Source organism: Megalobrama amblycephala, linkage group LG13 (assembly GCF_018812025.1).
Source record: "Megalobrama amblycephala isolate DHTTF-2021 linkage group LG13, ASM1881202v1, whole genome shotgun sequence".
Classification (NCBI taxonomy): Eukaryota; Metazoa; Chordata; class Actinopteri; order Cypriniformes; family Xenocyprididae; genus Megalobrama; species Megalobrama amblycephala.
In genome coordinates, this window is record NC_063056.1 from 24,720,486 (window position 1) to 24,747,752 (window position 27,267).

General features: G+C 36.8%; 2 protein-coding genes across 2 annotated transcripts; one reads left to right on the forward strand and one right to left on the reverse strand.

The window, feature by feature from the left end:
• Positions 1-89: 89 nt before the first annotated feature.
• mrps15 (mitochondrial ribosomal protein S15) lies at positions 90-13,426 on the reverse strand. The gene is made up of 8 exons (XM_048152392.1): positions 13,156-13,426; positions 7,578-7,640; positions 3,792-3,867; positions 3,621-3,669; positions 3,355-3,439; positions 3,182-3,240; positions 502-693; positions 90-414 (listed from the first exon to the last, which is right to left on the reverse strand). The coding sequence occupies exons 1-8, from the start codon at positions 13,307-13,309 to the stop codon at positions 301-303; spliced, it is 792 nt and encodes a 263-aa protein (XP_048008349.1). The 5' UTR covers positions 13,310-13,426; the 3' UTR covers positions 90-300.
• Positions 13,427-19,568: 6,142 nt separating this feature from the next.
• Positions 19,569-23,864, forward strand: LOC125243090 (SH3 domain-binding protein 5-like). The gene is made up of 3 exons (XM_048152393.1): positions 19,569-19,913; positions 20,725-20,787; positions 23,386-23,864. Exons 1-3 carry the CDS (start codon positions 19,833-19,835, stop codon positions 23,677-23,679), a joined length of 438 nt encoding a protein of 145 aa, XP_048008350.1. The 5' UTR covers positions 19,569-19,832; the 3' UTR covers positions 23,680-23,864.
• The last annotated feature ends 3,403 nt before the right edge of the window (positions 23,865-27,267 follow it).

Below are 27,267 nucleotides of genomic sequence, written 5' to 3' on the forward strand. Positions count from 1 at the left end.
AGTGTGTGAAACTAATATGTCATCAAAGTATTTCTATGAAGTTTTTCTGATATAATCATCAGTACTTTGAGGTATGAAAACCAATCAAACAATTTTAAGATCTTTTATTTGGTGCAGCTATAACAGACTTCAGAGAAATTAGCATGTTTTACCATTGAAAAACAATAATACAGATACTCTGATGCGGACCATGATGTTTCTGTTTTATTTTTCTTTGAATGTCACATATGAATCAAAAGAGGACATATCAGATTGTTCTTCTGAACTTGTCAGCACAAGTTCCTGGCTCGCTGAAGGTCTCTAAAGGGCAGTTCCTTGTGGTTCTGTAGAGGATGTTGGCTCCTTTTCCTTAGCCTCAGCTGCTCTCTGCTTCTCTCTCTGCTCGGCTTTTTGTTTCTGCACCTCTTTAAAGACCTGAGAGGAAGAAAACAATGGGTCAAACACAAACCAGGAACCCTACAAATAACATTGGGACACTTTAGTGGGAGCTGAGAATGTTACCTTATTGCAAAAGGCCTTTTTGGCCAGCCAACGTCGGGTGACCCGCCGATAGTATTCGGGAGGGAACGTGTATGTGATTCCGAGCTCTTGACACACCTTCGTGAAGGAATCATACCGGGTCCTTCTCAGAAACTTCAACTTTTTCTTCCTGCTGTCGATGGTCATGAGCATCAATCTTTTGTTGGCTTTATCCTGATGTAAGATGACAAAAGAGGGTTTGATGCTGTTGTACGCTAATTTGACTCATTTGCTGTATCCCAAATTCATCTATTTATCAATATGAAGTAAAAAAGAAGTAAAAAGTACATATTTTTGAGTGTGTAACAGAAGAGTAGGCAATCTTTGGGACATACTACTTACATAAGTGTGTCTTTAACAGACCGCTCTGTCACGTAGTTACGTGCATCCTGTCACGTTTTAAACTGCCCTGTCAATCATCTTGTCACAGTTAACATCACCCACATTCAATTTAATTTAATTTAATTTCCTTCCATAGAGAAATGAAGCAGAATGTTTGCACAGGGAGCGTGCCTTGAAACCATTGAGACCTTTGTGAGAGACGCTGCATAATATCATTGCGCCTGCTGCACCCATCGTACGGCAGCAAAGTTCCTTGATTATTACGCCGGAATGAGAGTATAGTTCCTAGCCATATCGGCCTAGAAAATCGCAACTTTTCATTTTCCGTCGGTCATAGTACACGATGTAACTACAGAAGAGTCAAGTTTTAAATAGGAAAAATATCGAAACTCTTTGGTCATTTTTGAGCGAGATGCTAACGGTCTAATCAGATTCAATGAACTATGCTAAGCTATGCTAAAAGTGGTACCGCCAGACCCGGAGATCGGCTGAATGGATTCAAAAACGGTAAAACTCAACTGTTTAACTCTAGGGGAGTTGGAAAATGAGTCTATTTTCAAAAAAAGTGGAGTGTTCCTTTAACTTCTCGCAAATCCGCCATGTCTTCAAATCCACTTTTTACTTGTGTTTGTAGTTCTAATCGAATCCTTATCCATTGCGCAAAGGGTTGTGGGCAATATTAGTCGTTAGAGTGTGCACGGATCTGCATTTTGCATTCTAACTGTGAAAAGTAGACCATCTGGGTGTATTTGGAATACTCATTTCAACATACTACGATTTAGGACACACTAATTCTTTCAAATTAGAATTTGATTTCAAATACTATTTAGGATGGATAGTATGCAAATTGGGATGCAGCAATTGTTATATCTTTATTTTCTTAAAGGCATAGTTCACCCTAAAATGAAAATGTTGTTCCAAACCCATAATATTTCCATTCATCTTTGGAACACAAATGAAGATATTTTAAATATCTCTCTCTCTCTCTCTCTCTTTTTTTTTTTGGTCTATCCACTGGAAGTCCACTTTCACACTTTAAAAAGTGCAAAAAGTCAGTGTAAAAGTAATCCATATGGAAGTCTTCCGAAGAGACGAGATTGCTTCAAATGATGAAGTTTTGGTTGCATGGACTTTCAATGGATGGACAAGTATGATGAGAGAATATTAATAACATCATCTTTTTGTTTGAAAGTGAACAAAAGTCTTATGGGTTTAGAACAACATGAAGGTTAACTTTGGTCAACTATCCCTTTAAATAACAGAAGTGGGAATAGAAATGATGTTAATTTAATATATAAATTCTAGAGCTTTTCCCACAATTAACTTCTTTATTTCAGGCTCTTTTGCAATAGCGTTTAACCCCCGTAAAAAGTTGATTTTTAGCAGAGGTATGAAGTAATTTCCTCTCAAGTACACAGTTTAACCACAGGGCAGTTTGTCACATTAACTATGAACATTTTCACTAAAAATTGACAACCAGAAGGAGTCCAAATCATTTTTTAGCTTTATTTTGAATAATATATAACATGCTTCTTTTTTTGTGAAATGTTATGTTTAAAAAGTGTGCTGTTTTTCCCCTAGTAAATGCCAATGGTAATAATATTTTTTATTATCCATCGCAAATACATTTAGACATTTTTAGTGTGTAATAAGTGTCCAGATACTTTTTGAGCTCACTACACTACCAATACGATTATTAATGTTTTTGAAAGAAGTCTTATGCTCAACAAGGGTGCATTTATTTGATGGAAAATAAGTAAAAACAGTAATATTGTGAAATATTATTACAATTAAAAAAAAAAAAAACTTTTCTATTTAGTATATTTTAAAATGTAATTCATTACTGTGATGCCACAGCTGAATTTTCAGCAGCAATTTCTCCAGTCTTCAGTATTACATGGTCTTTCAGAGTTCATTTGGTGGACAAGAAATCTGTATGATCAATGTTGAAAAGTTGTGCTGCTTAATATTTCTGTGAAAACTGTGATATACTTTTTTTCAGGATTTTTTGATGAATAGAAGATTAAAAAGCATTTATTTGAAATAATTTATTGTAACAATATAAGTGTTTACTGTCACTTTTGATCAATTTAATGCATCCATGTTGAATATAAGTATTAATTTCTTTAAAAAATAAAGTCATATTCATCCCAAACTTTTGAACGGTAGTGTATATGTTTTCATTACTACTGAACACATGAGCGTATGCACAGGATATCCTGTTTCTCTGTGGGTGTTAATCAAAAGGAGTGGGAACAAATGTTCTGACACCTTTACTGAAGGCCAAAAAGAAGTCATGCTATTGAAACATTGTGCTTACCTTGGGGTGTTTGTGCAAGTGCTCCTGGATGTTGCGAATACGTGCTGTCATAATCGCCACTGTAACGCAAAAAAGGACATTCTGAATGATTGAGTCATGTTCTGAGATTCCAGTATGGTTAAAGTAGTGGCTTTGTCAAGTGTTTAAAGAAAGAAAGAAAAAAGGGAACTTGCCTTTGACTTCTGTCGAGCTGCGGTCATTCTCATCCCTCTGAACTTTGGCAATAAGCTGTTCCTCTTTCAAACGCATTTTTTCACTCTGAGGAAAGACAATGTGACAGATATTTGAGTTAAAATATGATTTAACACCTTTTATAGTTCCTTAGTAAGTGAGGGAATAAAAAGTAACCACATAGGTTAAAATGTTAGCCCACTGAGGTTACTCCTCAGACTATTTTGAAATATGAAAATATCCAATAAATAACTAAAAAAACTCGTACATGATTTGCAAACTCCAGTGTAAGCAGTTTCTTCACCACATCGTCAATCCTGCAAAGATATGACATAATACTGCTACTAAAGGAAGTGTGAAGAAATCATGTACTTTTTTTATACATACAATTATATAGAATATATAATAAATATAAAATCAGTGTAAAACAAAACCGTACGATTGAGCAAGTGGGACAGATGCATATTCATGCTTCAGCATGGATGGATGCAGGTCTTGAAGCTGACTTGGGAATTCTGGGAAGAAAATAAAGCAAAGAGCCAATGAGTCCTATTAAAACTGATGTCAAACTGGCAGGCTATCAAACTGACTTGCATCATTTTAAAATCAAGGCCCTTCAGTATTAAGGCCCATTCACACCAAGAACGATAACTATACAGATAAATATAGCTGCAAGCAGCAATTACGGGGCCAAGCACAAAAACAGCACAAGAAGCCAGCCATCACGGCTGGGAGCATCAGACTAACTGCAACAGTGAGCAATTAAAGACCTATTAAGATCATTTTAGGCAAAAAGAGCTGAAAAATTATAAAAAATAAGGATTTACTGGTTCATCACTTTCGACCAATAGGTGGCGCTGTGTCCAAATTGTTGTGGTATGGTCAGACTGAGGTGACAATGACACTTGCGAAGTTTGGTGTCAATATGCCAAAGCATTGCAGAGATACAACTTCAAGAGTCGTTTTTGCATCATGCCTCAAATTCTTTGCTCCAGTATACAAAAATGGTTTGACTTATCGACTTGAAATCCATAACATTTTGTCGGCATGGTCTGAAGATAATATGTTTCAATTTTGGTGAAAATCAGAGCAACGGTCTAGGGGGAGTTCAAAAAAGTAGGTTTTTGAAGAAAAACAATATGGTGGACAGGCGCTGAATATGGCGCTGCACCTTAACTTTTTGAATATTGTCAGGGCATGGTCCCAAAGACCCATACTGAGTTTCATAACGATACGCTAATGCGTTCGTAAAATACAGCATTTTAGCACAAAATTCAAAATGGCTGACGGTCAAAATGTCCGATATGGTAAAACTAGACATCGTTCGACTCAGCATGATGCCCCGAATCGAACGAGACCAAATTTATCCGAATCCATCAGAAGTCATAAGTAAAAATAGCCATTTTTCATATCTCCGCACCAGTAGGTGGCGCTGCGCCGAAACACTGCATGGTGCCTCAGGTCATGCTTGTGATGACAGATACCAAGTTTGGTCTGAATACGATAAAGCGTTGTGGAGATACAGCCTTACGTCTATTTTTGCAAGCACTACATCCAATTCATTTGCGTGTTTCTCGAAAACGGTTTGAGGAATCGTTTTGTCGGTATGGTCTGAAGATGATCTGGTTCAATTTTCGTGAAAATCTGAGTAACGGCCTAGGAGGAGTTCGAAAAGTAGGTTTTTCAGAAAATTCAAAATGGAGCCACTGTACTCGCATGAACCGATTTAAATATATTTTATCTATTCTACTTACGGAACGAACGCGGCGGCAGTTTAGTTTTTTTCCGTAAGGTGAATAGGGAAGGCGTAGGACATTCAGCGTAAGCGTTATGAAGAATGCGGAAGCGGAAAGTACGTTCAAGGCGATATTTTGTTTATAAAGCATAAACGGTTGTATTTTTTTCGAAAATGACGGATCGTTTTGCTAGATAAGACCCTTATTACTCATCTGGTATCGTTTAAAGCCCTTGAAGCTGCACTGAAACTGTAATATGGACCTTCAACCTGTTGGTAGCCGTTGAAATACACTATAAGGAGAATAATCCTGGAATATTTTCATCAAAAACCTTCATTTCTTTTCGACTGACGAAAGAAAGACATGAACATCTTGGATGACATGGGGGTGAGTAAATTTATCAGGAAAAGTGTATTAAAAGTGAACTACTCCTTTAATGGATCTTGAGAGAGGAAATGTCATTGCTCCCTATGAAGGCCTCACGGAGCCATCGGATTTTAACTAAAAAATCTTCATTTGCGTTCCGAAGATTAATGAAGGTCTTATGAGTGTGGAACGGCATGAGGGTAAGTAATAAATGACAGAATTTTTAGTGAACTAACCCTTTAAAGCCAATATGGAAATGACTTTCACTGCAAATTCATCGACTGGCCACTAGGGACAGGCTCGACAGGCCACTTGAGTGACAGGTGGATTGTCACTGCTGTCACTAGCCGTTTGTCTGCTGTCTGTCACCTCAGCTAATTCCAGCCACTGAACTTGGCATCTCTGCTGTATTTGTGCTTTTTTTCGGAATTATTTCATACAATTATCAAAAAATATGGCTTGCTGTGCATTTAACTGTTATTGATGGTATGAAGATCCTTATTATTAATCTATGTGTTGATGAAAATAATACTAGAATATAAGAGCATTTAGATTCGTTTTCTTTTGTTTTAATAATACATGTTGACTTAATCATTCATGCGCACGCTTGAAGAGCTGAAAGTTAATTAACTTTCACTTTTTAATTAATCAACGAACACACTATATAAAAAATCCAGACAGTATTTGCACAAAATCACGCACAGATGAACTGAAGTATTATTGAAACTCCGAAACACAGAAGCATCTGTATCGTAAGAAGAAGAAAACATATTAAGACACCGTAGATTGACAGTCAACGAAAAACCTTTATAAATTTCAAATGATATGACGCGAAACTTGTTATCTTTATCTACCACAACAACACGCTAGATACTATCTAGTGTCCTCGTTAAATATTAATAGATATATGTTGTATTGCTGTTTGGCTGCAGTGGTGTGGCCTTAGCAATAATTCTGATCTAACTAGCTATTTGTATTTGGTGAAACGGCACGCACCACATATCGACTTGTTGTGAACCTTCTAGGCGGGCCTTCCTCATGGTTTCACCAACTTAAACAGGGCGCGGCACCAAATATGGCGGCAGAAAAGACTATAGATATAGTCAGACAGTTCGCTCCTATTATTTATGAATATGAGAAACTGCAACGCGCAATACGGCGGAATACATCCTGCCTCCTAAGTGAAAGAGCCAATCGCTGATTGATCAAGTCATTGCATCACTGCAGCTGCAGTTAGAAGCTCCAGTTCCGATAGAGGCCTGAGACTCGTACTTATGACTGCACATACGCATTGGCTCATCTAGCCTGAAAAATACGCTTTTTTTTAACATTATTTGAGCATAGGAAACAACATTTACGGGACAGTTCATGTCAGATTTTTGTAGTTGATTTGAAATATGTTATTTAATTTTGAGTTTGCCAAGCATTTTTTGAGATTTCAGGATTCCCCCATTCAAATCGATAGGACTTGGTCTTGGATGCCCGAAATAGCTGCACTGCAAAAATGGCCACCGAGTGAACAGACTTTCCTTGAAAGGGACTTTGACCTCAGTTCCAACCACGCCCCCCCCCTTTGCCCATTTTTAGTTATCCAGGAGTGACGCGTGGCGACACGTTCCCAAGAAGGTGAATGCTCTTCAAAAATGCTCTTCAGAAACCTACGGGTGACGTCACGGACATTACATCCAATATTTTTGTACAGTCTATGTTCTGAAAGTGATTTCAACAATATCGTTCCTCTGTGCCATTCCGTGGGTGAACAACTGAGAATGCGCAAATTCACAATGTCATGTCAGGTGCAAAATCAGTTAAGGCATGTTTTTTTGGGGGGGTGTTAAATAATGCCGCAAATACCACTAAAAACTACCGCAAAGTAAATAACGTTACATGATTCGCTTAAATATTCTCCACCCATAAATTTAGCAGTCTGACAGAAAAGAAAAACACACACACACAAATGCATATGCAATAAGGTCAAGCGCGGAAAAACGACTGTGTCCATGCCTCTCACTGTGTGTCTTTAGTAAATCCTGACAGTAATGTAATGCCAAAAGAGGGTTTGTGCTGGTGCAAGCTGTTAGTGAATCTGGCCCTTGGTATGTAGTGGCCCAATTGTTTCTTACCTTGTTTCTTTCTAGAGGGTCGTGCATACTGCCTCACTGGTTGGTTTGGAAGGGTTTCATCACCTGAAACAAACCATAAAGTCATATGTACTGCCTAAGTCACTTTAAAATTGCTTACTAAAAAAAAAAATAATAATGCACAACTGCAGAAACTACAGATTTATTTATAAAAACATATGAACCAAGTAGGACAAGACTGTTTTCATTTGGTGTCTGTTGTATTACTGCAGGCCTACTTTAGTCATTGTAATTATTCATGATGCAAACCCTTTTAACGAGACATTTAAAAGTATTTGTAAGTCACAAAGCTTTTCACTCTCCTCTGAAGCTCAAAACTATTTGAGACACGTCAGTGGTGATAAAGTGTCACAAAGGGTGGGGGTGATTTGGCTGGCCACATCCTTCCCGCACACCCACTCAAGGAAAAGACACGTCTGTGAGACTGTCATGATACCTCCCGTCAAAAAAAAAAAAAAAAAAGAGAGAGAGCCATCATCACAGCCAGGTAACTTTAGTGTTTTTACGCTATTTACTTTTAGCTGTTGCATTGTGTCAGATCATTTAACTTTAAAATGTCAGACACTGGATTCAAACTGGGACACAGTTTTACATTTATTGAATATTTTAAGCAAATAAATGTGAGTTAAAAAATAAAAACATCCTGTCATCACTTACTCACCCTCATTTCGTTCCAAACCTGGATGACTTTCTTTCTTCTGTGGAACACAAAAGAAGATATTTTGTAGAATGTTGGTAACCAAACAGTTTTGGTTACCATTGAAAAAAAGTCATACAGGTTTGGAACAACATGAGGGTGAGTAAATAACAGAATCTTCATCTTTTGGGTGAACTATTCCATTAAGCATTGTACTGGATATCTGAAGGAAATTTATAATGTGCTAAAGATGGCTATACCAGTGACCTAGTTATCTTTGATTACTAAGAAAAATACTTTCAGAAAACTGGTAAGCATTTTGCTGATGCTTAAGACATCTGTTGTTGTAGTATGACTATGCAAATGTGAGTTTTGAGTTTTAACTTCAATACTTGAGAAAATCTCAAAAGTATGGCTTCACAAAAAAAGCCTAATAAATGTTTTCTTTTTAAATAACCAATACACCTACTCTTTCAAAAGTTCACAAGCCTTGCGGGAACTAGTAATTCAACGCTTTTCCCCCACACATTATTTTTTGCCCCAAGAACAAGAAAACATGTCTGAGAACAGAACTGCAAGTAAAAACGTAAGGCCAGCAACTTGTCTTGTAAAGCTCAAGTCAAGTAGGAACGCTGCCAGTTTGACAGCAACAAAAAAATGGGCCATGAACGATGTACCCACATATTCTGAGGGACTGTCCCTGTACTGCAAGTTGCTTTGATAAAAGCATCTGATGAATAACTTACAACTAGCGTTAAAAAGTTTGGGTTTGGTAAGATTTTACTCATGTCTCTTATGCTCACCAAGGCTGCATTTATCTGATCAAAAATATTGTGAATAAATATTATTACAATTTAAAGTAACTTTTTTATTTTAATGCATTTAAATTATTTTAATGTGCATCATTAATCCAGTCGTCAGTGTCACATGATCCTTCAGAAATCATTCAAATATGCTGATCTGGGAGCTCAAGAAAGATTTCTTATTATCAATGGATTAGAAAGTTCTAATAAAACTCAAATTTACTAATCCCAAACTTTTGAACAGTAATTTACTTTCTTAATTGTGTAAAAGAGTTTGTGGGTGGTGTGGCTGGTAACATGTTGTAGGCTTAAATCACAGAAAGAGAATAATTCATGAAACATCACTCCTCGGTGACCCCCGTTTACTCCAGAGGGACTTTCCCCGTATAAGTGTACTGTAAGTCACTTTGAATAAGAAAGCAAAGGATAATTAATAGTAACAACCTACAACATAAACATAGATCAAGATCTATAAATATTATGGCTACTTCATAACCCGTCTGGCATCCCACACAATACATGCTGCCTTAAAGGATGTAAACTGTAAGTAAACTTTTTGAGACAACAACTAGCTAAGTCAGCAAATAACACAAGTACTAGCACGAAACCAGGGTTGTAACGGTATGAGATTTTCACAGTATGATAACCGTCTCAGAAAATATCACGGATTCACAGTATTATACAATCAATTATTACTTATTAATTATTAATTATTACAATGACCCTTGAATGAATGAAAACAGATAGGGTTTTTTAGTTGAACAGTTGAACAAATGCGTTATTACAACAAACTTCAATAAACAAAAAGAATGTCTAATCAATTAAATTTGATTAGATTAACAACTTTTCATTAACAGTAATTTATTAAAACCTTTTAGAATAATAAAGTCCTATGAAATGTATTTTATTCAGTTTCAATTTTTCTGGATTCTGAAAAATTTAATTTAAGTAATGTTTTAAAATGTAATCAAATGAAAATTTAACAAATTTTATCCTTTTATTTTTTGGCAAAGTGCTGCACAGCAAAGGTTTAATAAATTACAACATGGACAAAAAAGATAGTCCTTAAACATTCTTTTAAATAAACTGTATTATTGTTATTGTTGTTTTAATTTTTAATAAGTACATTTGTACTATTGTACAATAGTAATATATTTCTGTCATAAGTTCTTCAAGTTAAGCCAAACTTTTATTTTGACAGTTTGCAGTGAAGACCTTTGAGTTTCAAAGTGTATCGTATGTCTTCATATGGTATACCGCTACAAACCAAAATAAACTAAAACAACACCCCAAGAAATACACTAGTAAGAGTTATTAATAAAATGGATGAGACAATATTACGGGTAAACCACAAGTAACAACAAAACATACAATATAAGTAATAGTAGTGCTTTTCTGAAGAATAAGAGAAACTATTCTTAATCTATTAGAAGCATACTGTGATGATAATGTTATAATATTAATGTGGGGGACATCCAAACCATAACTCAGATTGCAAATTTACACCAGCCCCCCTAACAAGTCTGCAACATCAAATTAGACCCACAACCATTAATTTTCACACATTGCTGAGACATGACAATTCACACTTAGTCATATCACTACTCACTCACTTACACATACACAACAACCATCTTATTTTCTCACCTCTCTCTCTTTTTCTCAGTCACCATTTTATTATTTTAACCCTCCAGTGGTCTTCAGTCGTTTCAGAATGAAAAATTTTACCTTTTGAAGTTTAAAAAAAATGTATCGCATCATTGAATGGTTTGACATTTGGTGACTTTTGTGAGACTTGCTATGTGAACACACACCAAAAATGTACATGATTCAAAGAGGCAATGTGGTCTTAAAGTCACATTTGTGTTCTTTATGTCACAGAAAGTTTTAATGATTGTTATGGGAGGAATGCGTCACAACACACAGTGCATCACCCTGTCTACCGTCGAAAGCACCTACAATAGGCAAGCGAGCGTCAGAACTGGACCTTGAGGCAGTGGAAGAAGGCCCCTGGTCCGATGAGTCCTTTTGAACGGAAACCAGGATGCACTGTGGGAAGATGACAAGCCGGTGGAGGGAGTGTGATGCCCTTGGCAATGTTCTGCTGGGAAACCCCGGGTCCGGCCATTCATGTGGACGTAAATTTGACACGTGCCACCTACCTAAACGTTGCAGACCAGGTGCACCCTTTCATGACAATGGTGTTCCCTTGTGGAAGTGGCCTCTTTCAGCAGGATAATGCACCCTGCCACACTGCACACATTGTTCGTGAATGGTTTGAGGAACATGAAGAGCTCAAGATGTTGCCCTGGCCTCAAATCTAATTGAGCAACTGTAGGGTGTGCTGGACCATGCAACAAGTTCGATCCACAACGGCTCCACATCGCAACCTACCACCTGCCAGATACGACATGCTACATTCACACTGTCAGTTTTTTAGGGTTGACAACCACATTTATTTACAGATGTGAGTCTCAAAATGTCAAGTTCGCACAACAACTTACACTAGCTTTTCAAATATGGTCTGTATGAACATGTAACGGGAGTCAAGCCCATATTCTTTTACCAGTAACCACAGCGACAGTGACCAAAGTTATATAAAAGATGGCAAAGTCCATAAAATGAAAAGTCTTATCACTTTTGACACGACAATCCAATCGTCCAATCAAGCCAAGAGTTCATCCATTAAACCTTCATTAACTGTCAGCAGCTTTTATATGTGGGTGGAGAGTGGAGCATTTGAGTCACGCTTAGAACATCTCTGGACCGGTGGAGAACAGTGACCGGATCTAGAACCTTCAGATGAGCTCATATCTCTATCGTTGTAAGCTATTGAAACGACACATGAAAACATGCAACTCACAGTAGACACGTGTTTGTGCAGTGCAGAGAGGACCTTTCACACTGTATGACGTGAAAGACAACTAGATGTCCAGTCCGGTTCTGCTCACACAGCGCGAGTGTTGAAAATGTACAGGTGTGAGTTCGGTTATAGAATGCGGTTGTCACTAAATAAATAACTAAACTGTATGTGAATGTAACCGTATTAAGGACTCAAATACAGGATTGACAATTTATATATAGGGCTATATACAGGCATCTAGGTTACACCTTGGCATTACATATGATTTTATTTATTTATTTCCACAAGATGGCACTACTCTGCCTCCATTCAATACTCTGTTTTAAAAAGAAAAAAGTCTAAAATTGAAAAATAAATAAAATGTTTTTAAATATATTTTATTTTATGTAGACAAATATTGTGTATAATCTAAAGGTGAATATTGTTTTGTACCATAAAATAATTTATATATTTATTAGTAATACTTATTAATGACAATTTAATAATAATAATTTTAATTAATAATATTATTTTATTTCATAATATTTTAAAATTAATATTTAAAAAATATACTGAACTAAAATATAGTGCATTCATATGATGAAAAAAAAGAAAATGTTACGATTATAGTCTTCTGTCTCTTTTGACTGCTGAGGACCACAAGTGTGAGGTGGTACAATAGGATTAAGGCTTTATTTGTTTATTTTGTCTTTACAAACATTAAAATCTTGTTTATACTAATTGCAAATAGTGATATATTACTATCCTCACAAAGACGATATTAAAAGTGATTTTCCAAAACAACATGGTTTGCTATTTGCAACGATGAATGAAGACAAATGAAGATATTATTATTATAGGATACTGTAGGTCCAGAGCTTAAACCTATGTGGACATGACTAAACATCAAGGTCATATGACAAAACGCTGATGGTTTGTTGCCTATTCAGTAAGGAAATTCAGTGAATGAGATTTTAGAGCCCCCTAGAGGTTAATACTGTAACTGCAACACTGTCCTTAAAATTTTACCAAACAACTAAAATGTACAAAATTAAACCTACCATAATAACAACACCCATCCAGGATAATATAAATAAAACTCCACCTCAAAATGCTTAATAATTTGTACAATTTAAAAAAAAAAAAAAAAAAAAACCGGTTAAGTTATTGATGACCCATCAATATCAAAATCACTATAACAGTGTTTATAAATGCATCTACGACAGCTCGTTGAAGCCGTGCATTAGTCATTGACTTGGACTTGGTAAACATACTTACCTTTACAATTACGTGTTAACGTCCAGTTCGAAAAAGAGCTGCATTTAGACTGCCTGAAAGCAGGTAAGGCAATACTGCTCTGCCTCGCGCCTGAAAATACACTCCATGTCTGTAAACCCAACGCCGTAGATCGTAAAACGTTTTTTAAAACCATTCTGTTTATATAAAGAAATCGCCTTTAGTTCGTAGGATTTATGCTCTTGCAGAACGCATTTGCCCCTTCAGTTCAAGTAAGTCGCCATCTTTAAACAGACATTAGTAATCTGCGCAGAAAATTCTATGTAAAGTCTTTGATTTAAATTCAAGCAATCGAGTGACGATTGAATCGATGTGGCCTTTGTTTCCTAAGGCATTGTTTTGTGATCATTTGAGTTCATGTTGATACGTTTTGTTTATGACATAGAAAGAGAACAGAACAATGACTGTACTTTCATTATCTACTATTATCTGGCTGGCCTTCTGTCATTTGATGGCCAGGACACCCTGCACTTGTCCTTTCAGAGACATAATTTGTTTTTTAACCTTAATGTTCTGTTGAAATTGATTCTCTTGCTGTATATTGCCACTTCAAATTCTATTAATATTAAAATTTAACTTTGCTCACGTTTCTGTAACTTTGTTTGTAAGGTTTCTGAGATCATTTGACCCTAGCAAAAAATACATTGTAGGCATTAGATAGATAGACAGACAGACAGACAGATAAATACATACATAGATAGATAGATACATACATACATAGATACATACATACATACATACATACATACATACATAGATACATACATACATACATACATACATACATAGATACATACATACATACAGTACAGTCCAAAAGTTTGGAACCACTAAGATTTTTAATGTTTTTAAAAGAAGATTCGTCTGCTCACCAAGGCTACATTTATTTAATTAAAAATACAGTAAAAACAGTAATATTGTGAAATATTATTGCAATTTAAAATAACTGTTTTCTATTTGAATATATTTCACAAAGTAATTTATTCCTGTGATGGCAAAGCTGAATTTTCAGCATCATTACTCCAGTCTTCAGTGTCACATGATCCTTCAGAAATCATTCTAATATGCTGATCTGCTGCTCAAGAAACATTTAATGTGTACAATTGTACAAAATATTTGTGTACAATATTTTTTTTCAGGATTATTTGATGAATAGAAAGTTCAAAAGAACAGTGTTTATCTGAAATCTAATCTTTTGTAACATTATAAATGTCTTTACTGCCACTTTTGACTGATTTAATGCATCCTTGCTGAATAAAAGTATTCATTTCTTTAATTTCTTTTCAAAAAAATACAAATAAAAATTCTTACTGACCCCAAACTTTTGAACGGTAGTGTATAATGCTACAGAAGCTTTGTATTTCAGATAAATGCTGTTCTTTTGAACTTTCTATTCATCAAGGAATCCTGAAAAAAAAGTACACAACTGTTTTCAACATTGAAAATAATCATAAATGTTTATTGAGCAGCAAATCAGCATATTAGAATGATTTCTGAAGGATCATGTGACACTGAAGACTGGAGTAACGATGCTGAAAATTCAGCTTTGCATCACAGGAATAAATTACTTTGTCAAATATATTTAAATAGTACACAGTTATTTTAAATTGTAATAATATTTCACAATATTACTGTTTTTTACTGTATTTTTAATTAAATAAATGTAGCCTTGGTGATCAGACGAAACTTCTTTTAAAAACATTAAAAATCTTATATTCCAACGGTTTCCGCGGCCAAATTAATTGTACTTTGTAAATATAAACAAATTTTGATTTTTATGACTACAACACACTCCAAAAAGAATGGACAGAGGCAAAATAAAAGTAAAAAGATTATAGAATATCCAAGTTAAACTCTTTTGAAACAGTCCACAATTAGCAGGTGAACTGGTAATATGTGAGGGTAACGTGTTTGGGTAAAACAGGAGCATCCTCCAAACACTCGGTGTGTGTGGCTCATGGCTCACCACTTTGTGCCAAATTTCATGAGAGAATTGTCAAACGATACAACAATACATGTCAAAAATCACATCCTTCTGAGGGACCTTTGAGCCCTCAGACGGCATTACATGCGAAACCGTCATGCTACTGTGTTAAATACAGCCACATGGGCTCGGGAGTACTTTGGAAAACTGTTGTCTGCTGCTGCATCAAGAAATGCAACTTGATTCTCTGCTACTCAAGGAGAAAGCTATCTGTTCAATGCAGAGATGTCGTCAAGTTCTCTGGGCCGGAGCTCATCTCAGATGGTCTCAAAGACAGTGGAAATATGTGCTGTGGTCAGATGAATCCATGTTTCAGCTATTACTTTGAGGACCATCCAGACTTTTATCAGTGACAGGTACAAAAGCAAACACCTGTCATGGTCTGGGGGTGCATCAGTGCAAACGGCATAGGTGACTTGCATATGTGTGAAGGTAACACTGACGTGGAGGCAGGCCCGGATTAACACAGTGTAGTGCCCTAGGGTGACCACATTTGAATTAAAATTTGAAACACATTTGAAAGAAAAATTTGCACATGAACATTTACATATATGTGTAATAATTTGAAGCGTGTGTAAATCGTTTTTATTTATAGGCTATTAGTTGTTCTTGATGCTTTTTTGCAATATATAAATAAAAATGTATTAGTTTTTAGATATTTTATGTTTAAATATTTCTATTTTGCGGCAAATCATTTGATTCTCCCGCAACCCGCACACGATAGTGTCTCACTGCCCGGGCCCATCAACTCTTGTCCCGCGCCACACTCTGTTGCGTTGGGTCCCGCGGATCTGGCAGTGCAGGCCTCTCTACCGCGATGCGACCTCAAAGGGCACTTTCACTTTCACGATTATAGGGGCAGCAGGGCTGTTGTATCATTAACTGTTAATTTTGTATCCGTATCTTTCCAGATATCCGGCCCTGCGTGGAATAATATATATATAAAACATGATTAAAAAAAAGTCTAGTCATTGAAAGACAAGATCTTTATCACTTGGTGCCCCCCTATTGGCTGGTGCTTTTTAATCACAATCCAAACCCCAGGGCACTCGCCCAATCCCGTCTATGGATAATCCGGCCCTGCGTGGAGGTGTATATCGGGATTGTACATAGACATCAAGATGACAACTTTCCTGGGAAGCATGCATGCCAGGCCTTATTCTGCACGTAATACAACAGAGTGGTTTCTAAACACTCTACACTATAGAAGGGATCTGCTTGACTGACTTGTCTGCAGTCCAGATCTGTCTTTTACTGTATGGCCCATCATGAAAAGGAAAATCAGACAACGACGACCACAGACTGATGAGCAGCTGTCTTGTATCAGACGAGATTGGGCAAAAATTCCACTTGCAAAACTTCAACAATTTCCAAACATTTAAATGAACATTTAAAAGTGTTGCAGTCATCAAAATCTAAATTTGTTTATATTTACAAAATACACTTACGTTGGTCAGTGAAAACTGTGAAAATCTTTTCGTTGTACTTTTGTCAGTTAAATTAATTTTTAAAGAGAATTAACAAAATCACAGATTCTTGGTTTATTGCATTTTACAAAATGTCACAACTTTTCTAGAATTGGGGTTGTATGTTTTTTTTTTCAGCTATTAAAAAGGCCTAGGGTCCTCTCAGTTCCCAAACAACATGCAGATCAGAACTTCTTTCAGAACACTCTTTGTTATGGCATGGCATTTAAAGCAAATTATGTAAGCAGAGGATAGTGGATCATTCAAAATAACACTAGTTTATGTGTCTTTAAGAGCATGATGGATATTATCAGTAATCCATCTGAATAATGAAATTATTAAAGCACAAGCACATCTGTCTGTCTCAACATCCATTAGTGGCAATTTATGAACAACAAATCTTTGGCAGAAGCCAAATATTTCAGGAAAACAAACTTGTGATTTCCTTCCTAAAATAAGAACTGAATATATGTAAACCAACAGAAGTGTAATAGTGTTAATTATTTATGATAATATGAAATTAAGCATATAATAGGGATATTGATTGATCAGGCATAACATTATGACCACCTTCCTAATATTGTGTTGGTCCCCCTTTTGCTGCCAAAACAGCCCTGACCCGTCGAGGCATGGACTCCACTAGACTCCTGAAGATGTGCTGTGGTATCCGGCACCAAGATGTTAGCAGCAGATCCTTTAAGTCCTGTAAGTTGTGAGCTGGGGCCTCCATGGATCAGACTTGTTAGTTCAGCACATCCCACAGATGCTCGACTGGATTGAGATCTGGGGAATTTGGAGGCCAAGTCAACACCTCAAATTCATTGTTGTGCTCCTCAAACCATTCCTGAATCATTTTTGCTTTGTGGCAGGACGCATTATCCTGCTGAAAGAGGCCACGGCCACCAGGGAATACTGTTTCCATGAAAGGGTGTACATGGTCTGCAACAATGCTTAGGTAGGTGGTACGTGTCAAAGTAACATCCACATGGATGGCAGGACTCAAGTTTCCCAGCAGAACATTGCCCAAAGCATCACACTGCCTCTGCCGGCTTGCCTTCTTGTGACGCACACGAACCCAGCTATCCATGTGACGTCATTCATCAGACCAGGCACCTTCTTCCATTGCTCCGTGGTCCAGTTCTGATGCTCACGTGCCCACTGTTGGTGCTTTCTGACACCTTTCTATCAGAACTAGCATTAACTTCTTGAGCAATTTGAGCTACAGTAGCTCGTCTGTTTGATCGGACCACACAGGCCAGCCTTCGCTCCCAACGTGCATCAGTGAGCCTTGGCCACACATGACCCTGTCGATGGTTCACCACTGTTTCTTCCTTGGACCACTTTTGATAGATACTGACCACTGCAGACCAGGAACATCCCACAAGAGCTGCAGTTTTGGAGATGTTCTGACCCAATCGTCTAGCCATCATAATTTGGCCCTTGTCAAACTCGCTCAAATCCTTACGCTTGCCCATTTCTCCTGCTTCTAACACATCAACTTTGAGGAAAAAATGTTCACTTGCTGCCTAATAAATCCCACTAACAGGTGCTGTGATGAAGAGATAATCACCTGTCAGTGCTCATAATGTTATGCCTGATCAGGGGTGAGTTTCCCAAAAGCATCGTTAGCCAACTATGGTCCTAAGTCCCATTGAACTCTATTGGTAATGATGGAACTTGCGACCATAGTTCTCTTTGGGAAACGCAGCCCAGTGTAGTTCCAAACGTAGGTTTGGGAGGAACCTTAACATTCAGTCCTGTCAATCATCATTAAGAGTGTATATAAGCAGCAATCACTGCGTCATCAGCTGCCCTCTTGTGGTGTAAAACAGTTTCATGTCACAAATTTCATGTCACAAAACTAGGCAAAACTAGAGCGTTATCATATCACACTATATCAAGACCTGAAGTGTTTTTTACGAATAAAGTACAGTTGACCATTAATCACGAGTCAAACCATCCTGTGCCTTTTTAATGATATATTTTGATGTTGTGAGTCAGTCAGTTTTGGGAAGGTTAACAGATCTGTCTATCTCAAATACTGGTCATTTAACCCACAGCCTTGAGAACATTTTGGCATTGGAGATATGACAATAAAATGAAGATAATGATGAATGTTTTTGGAAAACATTGGGGGTGCCTCATATTTTTAAAGGCCTTGAGGACTTCAAGTGCTAGTAAATTGTGTATGTTGGATTTGTGCCTTAAAAAACGAACAAGGTTGACATTTAGCTTTTTCCTCAAGGACAAGAGGCTACATGGGGCTTAGAGATTTTAATGATGAAATTCCTATATCCTGGTTTTAATAATCAGATGTTTACTGTACAAAATCTTGGTATAGTGACATTTTAAGGTCCCAGACTGATTTTAAAGTAATAAAAAAGAGGAAATGAGATAAGATAATGTCATTATGATACTTTTACATATAATTTTTTTTTTAAATTGTGATAGGCTATTATTTTAATAATGTGGAGTTATGATGATAACATGGTTGGACACATGGGGACAATAATAATTGAAATTAAAAAAAAAAAAAAAAAAAAAAAAAATATATATATATATATATATATATATATATATATATATATATATATATATATGTATATATATAAATATGATACATTTTAAAAAATACCAGATTTCATTTTAATTTTTTAAATTTTTTTTTTTTTTTCGTCTTCTGAACATTGATCGGGATACATACTCATGAAGAAAGAAAACAAATAAAGTTGGAATTTTCTTTTTTTTTTTTGCTAATTTGCAGGAAAATGCCTATAAAAGGCATAGCCTAATGCTATTCATATTTATTTTTCGTTTTTATATTCATGATGCACACAACAGGAATGGAATGACACCTGTACACTTTTCAGATTCAACACTTGAAGCCTAGCGCTCTTTGTTTTTGTCATTGCCAACAATTTGGCACTCATTGCCGATAAGTGTTGAGCTGGAGAGAGTCAGTGTGAAAGCGAAGGGGGCGGGGACAGACTTCACCTTGTCTTCACGGCTCCCATACAGCACAGCTGTGTGTGCGGGCATTCAGACACGCGCGTGGGTCTCTTCATTTCTTTCTTTAAATCAGGAATCCGTACAGTGTCGAGGAATGATATTTGCGTTTGATGTGTATTAGTCTCTAACGGACGCATATACTTAGAAATCACCTCACAAGAGGGCATCCGTTTAATTTTTTTGCAAGATAATAAAATAAAATGGATAGCTCAGACAAGGAGAACAGGTCGGATGAAGAATTTGAATCACCTGAAGAAGAGGAGGTAGACCCGAGAATTCAGGTAGATTGTCTTTGATATTTTTTCTTAAAGGGATGTCAGTGTAACAAATGAGATGGTTACAAATAGCCTACACTTATTAATTTACACATTGAAGGGTTTCATATCACATTTTCCTTATCGGCGACACTGCATGTTAATCCTATTATTGACTTCTTGACACTGAGAGGAAATTATTGATTAATTCGCCGCAACTTGCTTTTTATTGACGGCTCGTCTGCGGCACTGGTGCCCCAATTCAGTGTTGCCAGATCTCGTTGGAAAAACAAGCCACCTGCTCTGACAAAACACACAAATATGCCTGAAAGAAGCGACGGCAGTTTTTTTTTTTTTTCTATCTCAAAGAGAATATCCTGATTCAATTGATTTGATGTATTGTAGCATAAACTTGAAATGTATAATTTGAAGAATGTCTGAGAAAAAAAAAAAAAACTAGCCTAGCGAATATAAAGTGACAACTGCTATTGCTGGTTGATCATGTTTCATTATGCTTTGGATGCCAAGAACTCGCAGTTATGAAGAAGTAATAGCCTAATAATAATCGCAACCCGACATTGTCCATATTTTGTCGACTTTATTTTTTGTATAGTTGATTATAAAAAGCGGAAATGGCAACACTGCATCAGTTGTTGCCTTTTAGAGCCCTGCTGCTTATTAGAGGTCTCCACAGATCTAAATATATTTGCATATGTAGCATCAACCAAGTTTTCTCTCACTTCTTTGCGCTACTGCAGTTTATGAGATACAAATGAAAATGAATCCCTCAATGGGATATGTCCATTTAACATTTCTGACTCTTGAGTTTTCTTCACAGGGAGAGCTGGAGAAGCTGAATCAGTCCACAGATGACATCAATAGATGTGAAACTGAGCTTGAGGTATGACTGCACAATCCAACATCCAAAAGTTTAAACTGAATGAATGGTGAAATAATAGTTAGGCTATACAATAAATATAATATATTTGATTAACAAACAAATGCCTTTTCAATTTGGACTGCTTATTGATAGTGGTAATTTTCCTTTTCTATGCATATATACACACACATATTATATATAATATGTGTATTTTCTTTTTGCCAGGATTTCACACTTCTTAAAATATCATATACGTTGGTAAATTGTTAATAGAAATCACCTGTCTTAAGTTTGGATTTTGTACCACAGCACACCAAGGAACAGAATGTGTATAATGTCAGTATTATGCAATAGATCAAGTGTTCCTTGAGCACCATAAATGACTGGAACTTGTATCCAGTAAAATTAGTAAGTGAATTCTGTGCTTCACACACTGTAAAAAGTAAACTTAAAAAAGCTGATGAAAGATCTTATGTTTGGATCATTTTATTTTATGCAAAAAAATCCAATGACAAGGAATATGATATTTGGCGTTCATATACTTTTAATTTTTTTATGCAGAGCATTTCTTTTTTTTTTAGCAGAGTAAAGTGCGGATCTCAGAGATACAGCATGCCGTAAACAAGGACATGTTTAGACAAAAACACTCAGCTGGTCAGACTCAGTCATGTGGTCACTTTGGTCACACTGAATTGTCCCGATGCCATTGAGTTCATTGTTTGGGCATGTCCTGTAATGTAATAATTTAATAAAATGACTTCGCTAGTCAGAGGCCGAAGGAGAAATACTTTCTCAAAGGATCTCAAAACCGCCTGTTTGCCAATTTCTCTGGCAGTCCAGCTCCTGAAGCAAAAGCACAGTCTTCCTTACTGAACAAATTAGCAAGTTGTTTCCTACAGATGAAATGAATAAAGAAGGGCACGCGCTAACTATATTGGAATTTAAGAGTTGGAAGAGGAGTGAAGATTTTTATAGATTGATTAGTGTTTCTCTAAACTTCATAAAACACAATTGAAAGCTTCTGGATTGTTTTGTACTAACATAAAGTTAAAGTGCAGTAGTGCATGCAGTAGCAATAGTTACTGTTTATGCAGACTTTCTTGACCCATTCCAACTCTGATGATTGTTCTAAGAATCCCATAATTGAGCTATTTGGCTGTAAACCAAATTAGTGTTGCTTTTGCGTCACTGTCCTTGTTGCACTTCAATGGGGACTTAAGATTTAACTCTTGGTGTTCTCTTTTTCCTGGTATTGGAGTCTGTTGCAAATAATCTGTGTTTTGACGAATGGGATTTAATCTAATTGCTTTGCCATGGGCAATAAATGGAAAATAACGATTGAATTACATTTATGAGAAAGCTTGTTTACAACTCAAGAGAAAAGCGTATTTTTCCATGTGCTTTAGACATCTTCACAGATCTTCTTGCAAATCTGATTACAGATAAACTGATTTTACTCCCCTTTTATGTATAGCACTTTTTATGTGCAAAGTAGTTGACCCAAATGCCATGACAAGTTGAAATGAAAGTCATTTCACTGTAAAATTCTTAGAATGTTTAACATTTATTATATACTTAATATAATTATATAGTTGGGAACATTCCTTGTGTTTCCAATTACTCAATTGATTTCAGATGTTGTCGGCATAAATCAATGTGGTAATTTCTATTAAGATTTTTATGCCATCTGAACTCTGCATATAGTTTATTTTGGATATGCATTATGTGTTACCTTTGATCAACAATGTTCAGAATAGAAATGCTGTATTGAAATTATAATTCTGGTCGATACCAGTAAGATAATACTTATTTTCATGTTATGGCCAATATTAAAATAATAATATTTTGAATAATAAATAATAAAATTCTGAACTTAAAAAAAAAAAAAAAATGCCCCAATGTACAGTAGAAAAAATGGATATTAATTTTTAGCTTTGCTAAAAAGAATTACATTTAATTACATTTTATTTATTATTTTTTTGTATTGCTTGATATACAATTTTTATGCCATTTGATTATTATAATTAATAATAATATATTAATCTTTATAATTAATTATTTGTTTTTAAAGATTAACTTTGAGAGTACGGTTATATGACAATAATGCACTAAAAATGTAAGTTTCTCCTTTGCGTTTTTCATGTACAGATGACAATGTTATCAAAGCGCTGTATTGATGCATGCCTAGGCCAGTAGTTGGCGATGTCACTTTGTAAAGAAACACTACGTGCCTATAGACTGAACATGTAATACGCATGTGGTTGACGTCACCGTTTTCACAGATTTGTGTTTTTGTAGTTTACACGGAGAAGATAACAGTATCATTTTCAAAAGCTTGCACTTTTAAACCCGTTTTTCAAAAGTTTGCGTCTTCAGGCCCCCAAAATGCCGTTGTCGTGTAAATGAATGGCCAAAACGCATAAAAAGTGTTCTGTTTTTAGTTGAAAATGATTAACAAATAGGAAAAATGAGCGAATTACAATTAAATATCCAATACCGACAGATTCGATATAAATAAATAAAAAAGTCTCTAATATTTGCTGGTTACCGAAATGGTACCGATATATTGTGTATCCCTAAACATATCCATTTGATTTTTCATGTTTGGTCTGTCTCTAGGATGCCAGGCAGAAGTTTCGTTCCGTGCTGGTGGAAGCCACATTAAAGCTGGATGAACTGGTGAAGAAGATTGGGAAAGCGGTGGAGGAATCGAAACCGTACTGGGAGGCCCGGCGGGTGGCACGGCAGGTGAGGCCAAGAAAATCCAAACAAGAACCCAATATTATCTTCCTAAAGCCAACTTCACCCACACAGCATCTGTTTTTAGTTGGCACTCCACCATTTTGTCTGCGGTGTGTTTTCTTTTATCCCTCTCTGGAGACTCTTGTGCTATCAGCTTGTTATCTGCTATGAGCTGGATGGCACGGTAGCATTAACTGTAGATCTGTCACAGGTGGCTGGCTTCATTCAACGAGGCATAAAAGACTTTGCTGAGAGAGAGCAAATGTTTAAATGTTCAAATCCTAGTTCCCTTTTCTCAAAGGCCTGTGCTATTCTAAGAGAAGATTATCAGTTTATCTCGGTTAGTGTGTTGCAGCTGGGGCATTGGGGTGGGTGGGGTGGGGTTGGTGTAAAATGTCTCATTTGCTTTGACTTATAAAGGCAAAGTTCCTCAGATTTATACAACACTTGGTAAACTTTATTTGACTGAATCAGTAACAACAGTAGCGTTGACCCGCTCTGAAATTGGGGCAATATAGTTTGCGAGCATTTTCACTCCATGAAGGAAGAATTGTAAGTGGCCTATTTAATTTCACTGACAAAGCACTTGATGTTCTTCAGTTTTCTTGGTGGTGAAGGAGAGCTCTTAGTTATTGTTTTCCTCAGGGACAAACAGAAGTGTTTTTATGGAAACAGTCTCTTCTGGGTTGTCAAGCTCTTTTATAATGAGAAATGTGGAGATGATTCATTTAAACTGGTTTAAACTGTCTTTGTTCTTCTGAAGGATGAGCTTTTATACTGACAGGTTATTAGGGCCCAATTTGAAAATTCACGCAGGTGCCCTCTTAGCGAAAAGTGTTTTGTCATGCATTATTAGGGCTACATCGTCTATGATAAACTGCTTCTGTTGGCAGGGAAAACTCCTCAAAATGTACAAACAAAAGTGTGCGATGATTATTATTATTAGGGCCCAAGCGAAAATTCGCGCAGGGCCCTCTTGTTTTCTAAGGATTATTATTAGGGCCCAAGCGAAAATTCGCGCAGGGCCCTCTTGTTCTTCTAAGGATTATTAGGGCCCAAGCGAAAAATTCGCGCAGGGCCCTCTTGTTCTTCTAAGGATTATTATTAGGGCCCAAGCGAAAAATTCGCGCAGGGCCCTCTTGTTCTTCTAAGGATTATTAGGGCCCAAGCGAAAATTCGCGCAGGGCCCTCTTGTTCTTCTAAGGATTATTATTATTTTTTTTTTTTTTTTTTTTTTTTTTTTTTCCGTCTTCCGGGGCTTTTTGGGGGCCTTAACATGCTCAAAAACTCTTGAAAATTGGCACACACATTGGAATCCGCGGCCATTAGGACGCCGGAGAGGCTGGTACCCGGGCGTGGCAGGGGGGCTCGACAGCGCCCCCTTGAAAAAAGTCTGAAAATTTGGTCCATATATTAAACACGCTTGCACGTATTAGTATGAAACTCAGTACACATATAGACCTCATCGGGCCGAACAACTTTCGTGCTCTAAGTTAAACACCACGCCAACAGGAAGTCAGCTATTAAGGGTTGTTTGAAAAACGCATGCTCTGGAATTTGATATACTCCTCCTAGACGATTAATCCGATCGCCACCAAACTCGGTCAGCATGAAGTCAAGACACTGATGATTAAAAATTGCCAGGGGATTTTTGATATCTCGAACGGTTTGGCCGTGGCGAGGCAACGAATTTATGGCGAGAAAAAGGAAACAGGAAATGTGTTATAACGTCTGCATACATATATTGATCTTTATGAAACTTCACGAGTGTGTTCGTTATAGGAGTCTGATCACATGGATGTGACTATTGTGAGTCAAAGTTATAGCGCCACCAACTGGCAGCAGGAAGTGTATCACTTTTTGAAATGTTTTGAGATCACCCTCTTATTTTTACCTGATTTGCTTCAAACTTCATCAGTGTAATGTCAATACACAGCAGATGTAGACCTATGACAGGATTTTTGATATTTGAAATATTGTTGCCATGGCAACAGGTCAAACTGTAATAATATTCTTGAGTGTTTTTGAGGCTCTTAACATGCTTCAAATTGCATGAAACTCGACACACACATCAATATTGTCAACCAGTAGACATGGACAAAGCCATAGAAATGGGCGTGGTGGAGGGGCTCAGTAGCGCCACCTTTTGACAAAAGTGGGGGGGTTAGTTTTTCCTACAATCACCAAACTCGGTACACATATTGTTCTCATCAAGCCGGACAATTTTCTAATTTACATTCATTAGCTCCGACCAACAGGAAGTCAGCTATTTTGGTTTGAATGTTAATTTTTGAAAAAACAGGCTATGAATTTTATACTACTGCTCCTACAGGGTTTATCCAATTTACACCAAACTTTTTTTAACTTGTTGCTAACACATTGAAGTTGTTTAATTGCAAACGGATTTTGGATATCTCAAACGGTTTGGCCGTGGCGAGGCAACGAATTTATGGCAAGAAAAGGGAAACAAAGTGTTATAACTTCTGCATACATTAATTGATTTTGATGAAACTTCGGCTTAGTCTTCGTTGTACAAGGCTGATCACATGGATGTGACTATTGTGATTCAAAGTAATAGCGCCACCAACTGGAAGCAGAAAATGTGTCACTTTCAGCATACATTGAGATCACCCTCTTATTTTTACCTGATTTGCTTCAAAATTCATCAGAATAATGTTAAAACTTGGCACATGTAATCCTTTGAAAATGGGCAGGGAGGAGGGCTCTATAGTGGCACCTTGTAGTGCAGTAAATGTGGAGTGAATTTGACATAGTCCTTTGATGTTTAACCGTTTTAAGTGCCTATTGCCCGCTGTGCACAGTTGCCCTGAAGCCACCGGGGTGGCGGTGCCACCGGGCTTGGGCCCGCCATCGCTGCTCGCAGCTATATTTATTATTTTTTTTTTTTTTTTTTTTTTTTTTTTTTTTCCGTCTTCCGGGGCTTTTTGGGGGCCTTAACATGCTCAAAAACTCTTGAAAATTGGCACACACATTGGAATCCGCGGCCATTAGGACGCCGGAGAGGCTGGTACCCGGGCGTGGCAGGGGGCTCGACAGCGCCCCCTTGAAAAAAGTCTGAAAATTTGGTCCATATATTAAACACGCTTGCACGTATTAGTATGAAACTCAGTACACATATAGACCTCATCGGGCCGAACAACTTTCGTGCTCTAAGTTAAACACCACGCCAACAGGAAGTCAGCTATTAAGGGTTGTTTGAAAAACGCATGCTCTGGAATTTGATATACTCCTCCTAGACGATTAATCCGATCGCCACCAAACTCGGTCAGCATGAAGTCAAGACACTGATGATTAAAAATTGCCAGGGGATTTTTGATATCTCGAACGGTTTGGCCGTGGCGAGGCAACGAATTTATGGCGAGAAAAAGGAAACAGGAAATGTGTTATAACGTCTGCATACATATATTGATCTTTATGAAACTTCACGAGTGTGTTCGTTATAGGAGTCTGATCACATGGATGTGACTATTGTGAGTCAAAGTTATAGCGCCACCAACTGGCAGCAGGAAGTGTATCACTTTTTGAAATGTTTTGAGATCACCCTCTTATTTTTACCTGATTTGCTTCAAACTTCATCAGTGTAATGTCAATACACAGCAGATGTAGACCTATGACAGGATTTTTGATATTTGAAATATTGTTGCCATGGCAACAGGTCAAACTGTAATAATATTCTTGAGTGTTTTTGAGGCTCTTAACATGCTTCAAATTGCATGAAACTCGACACACACATCAATA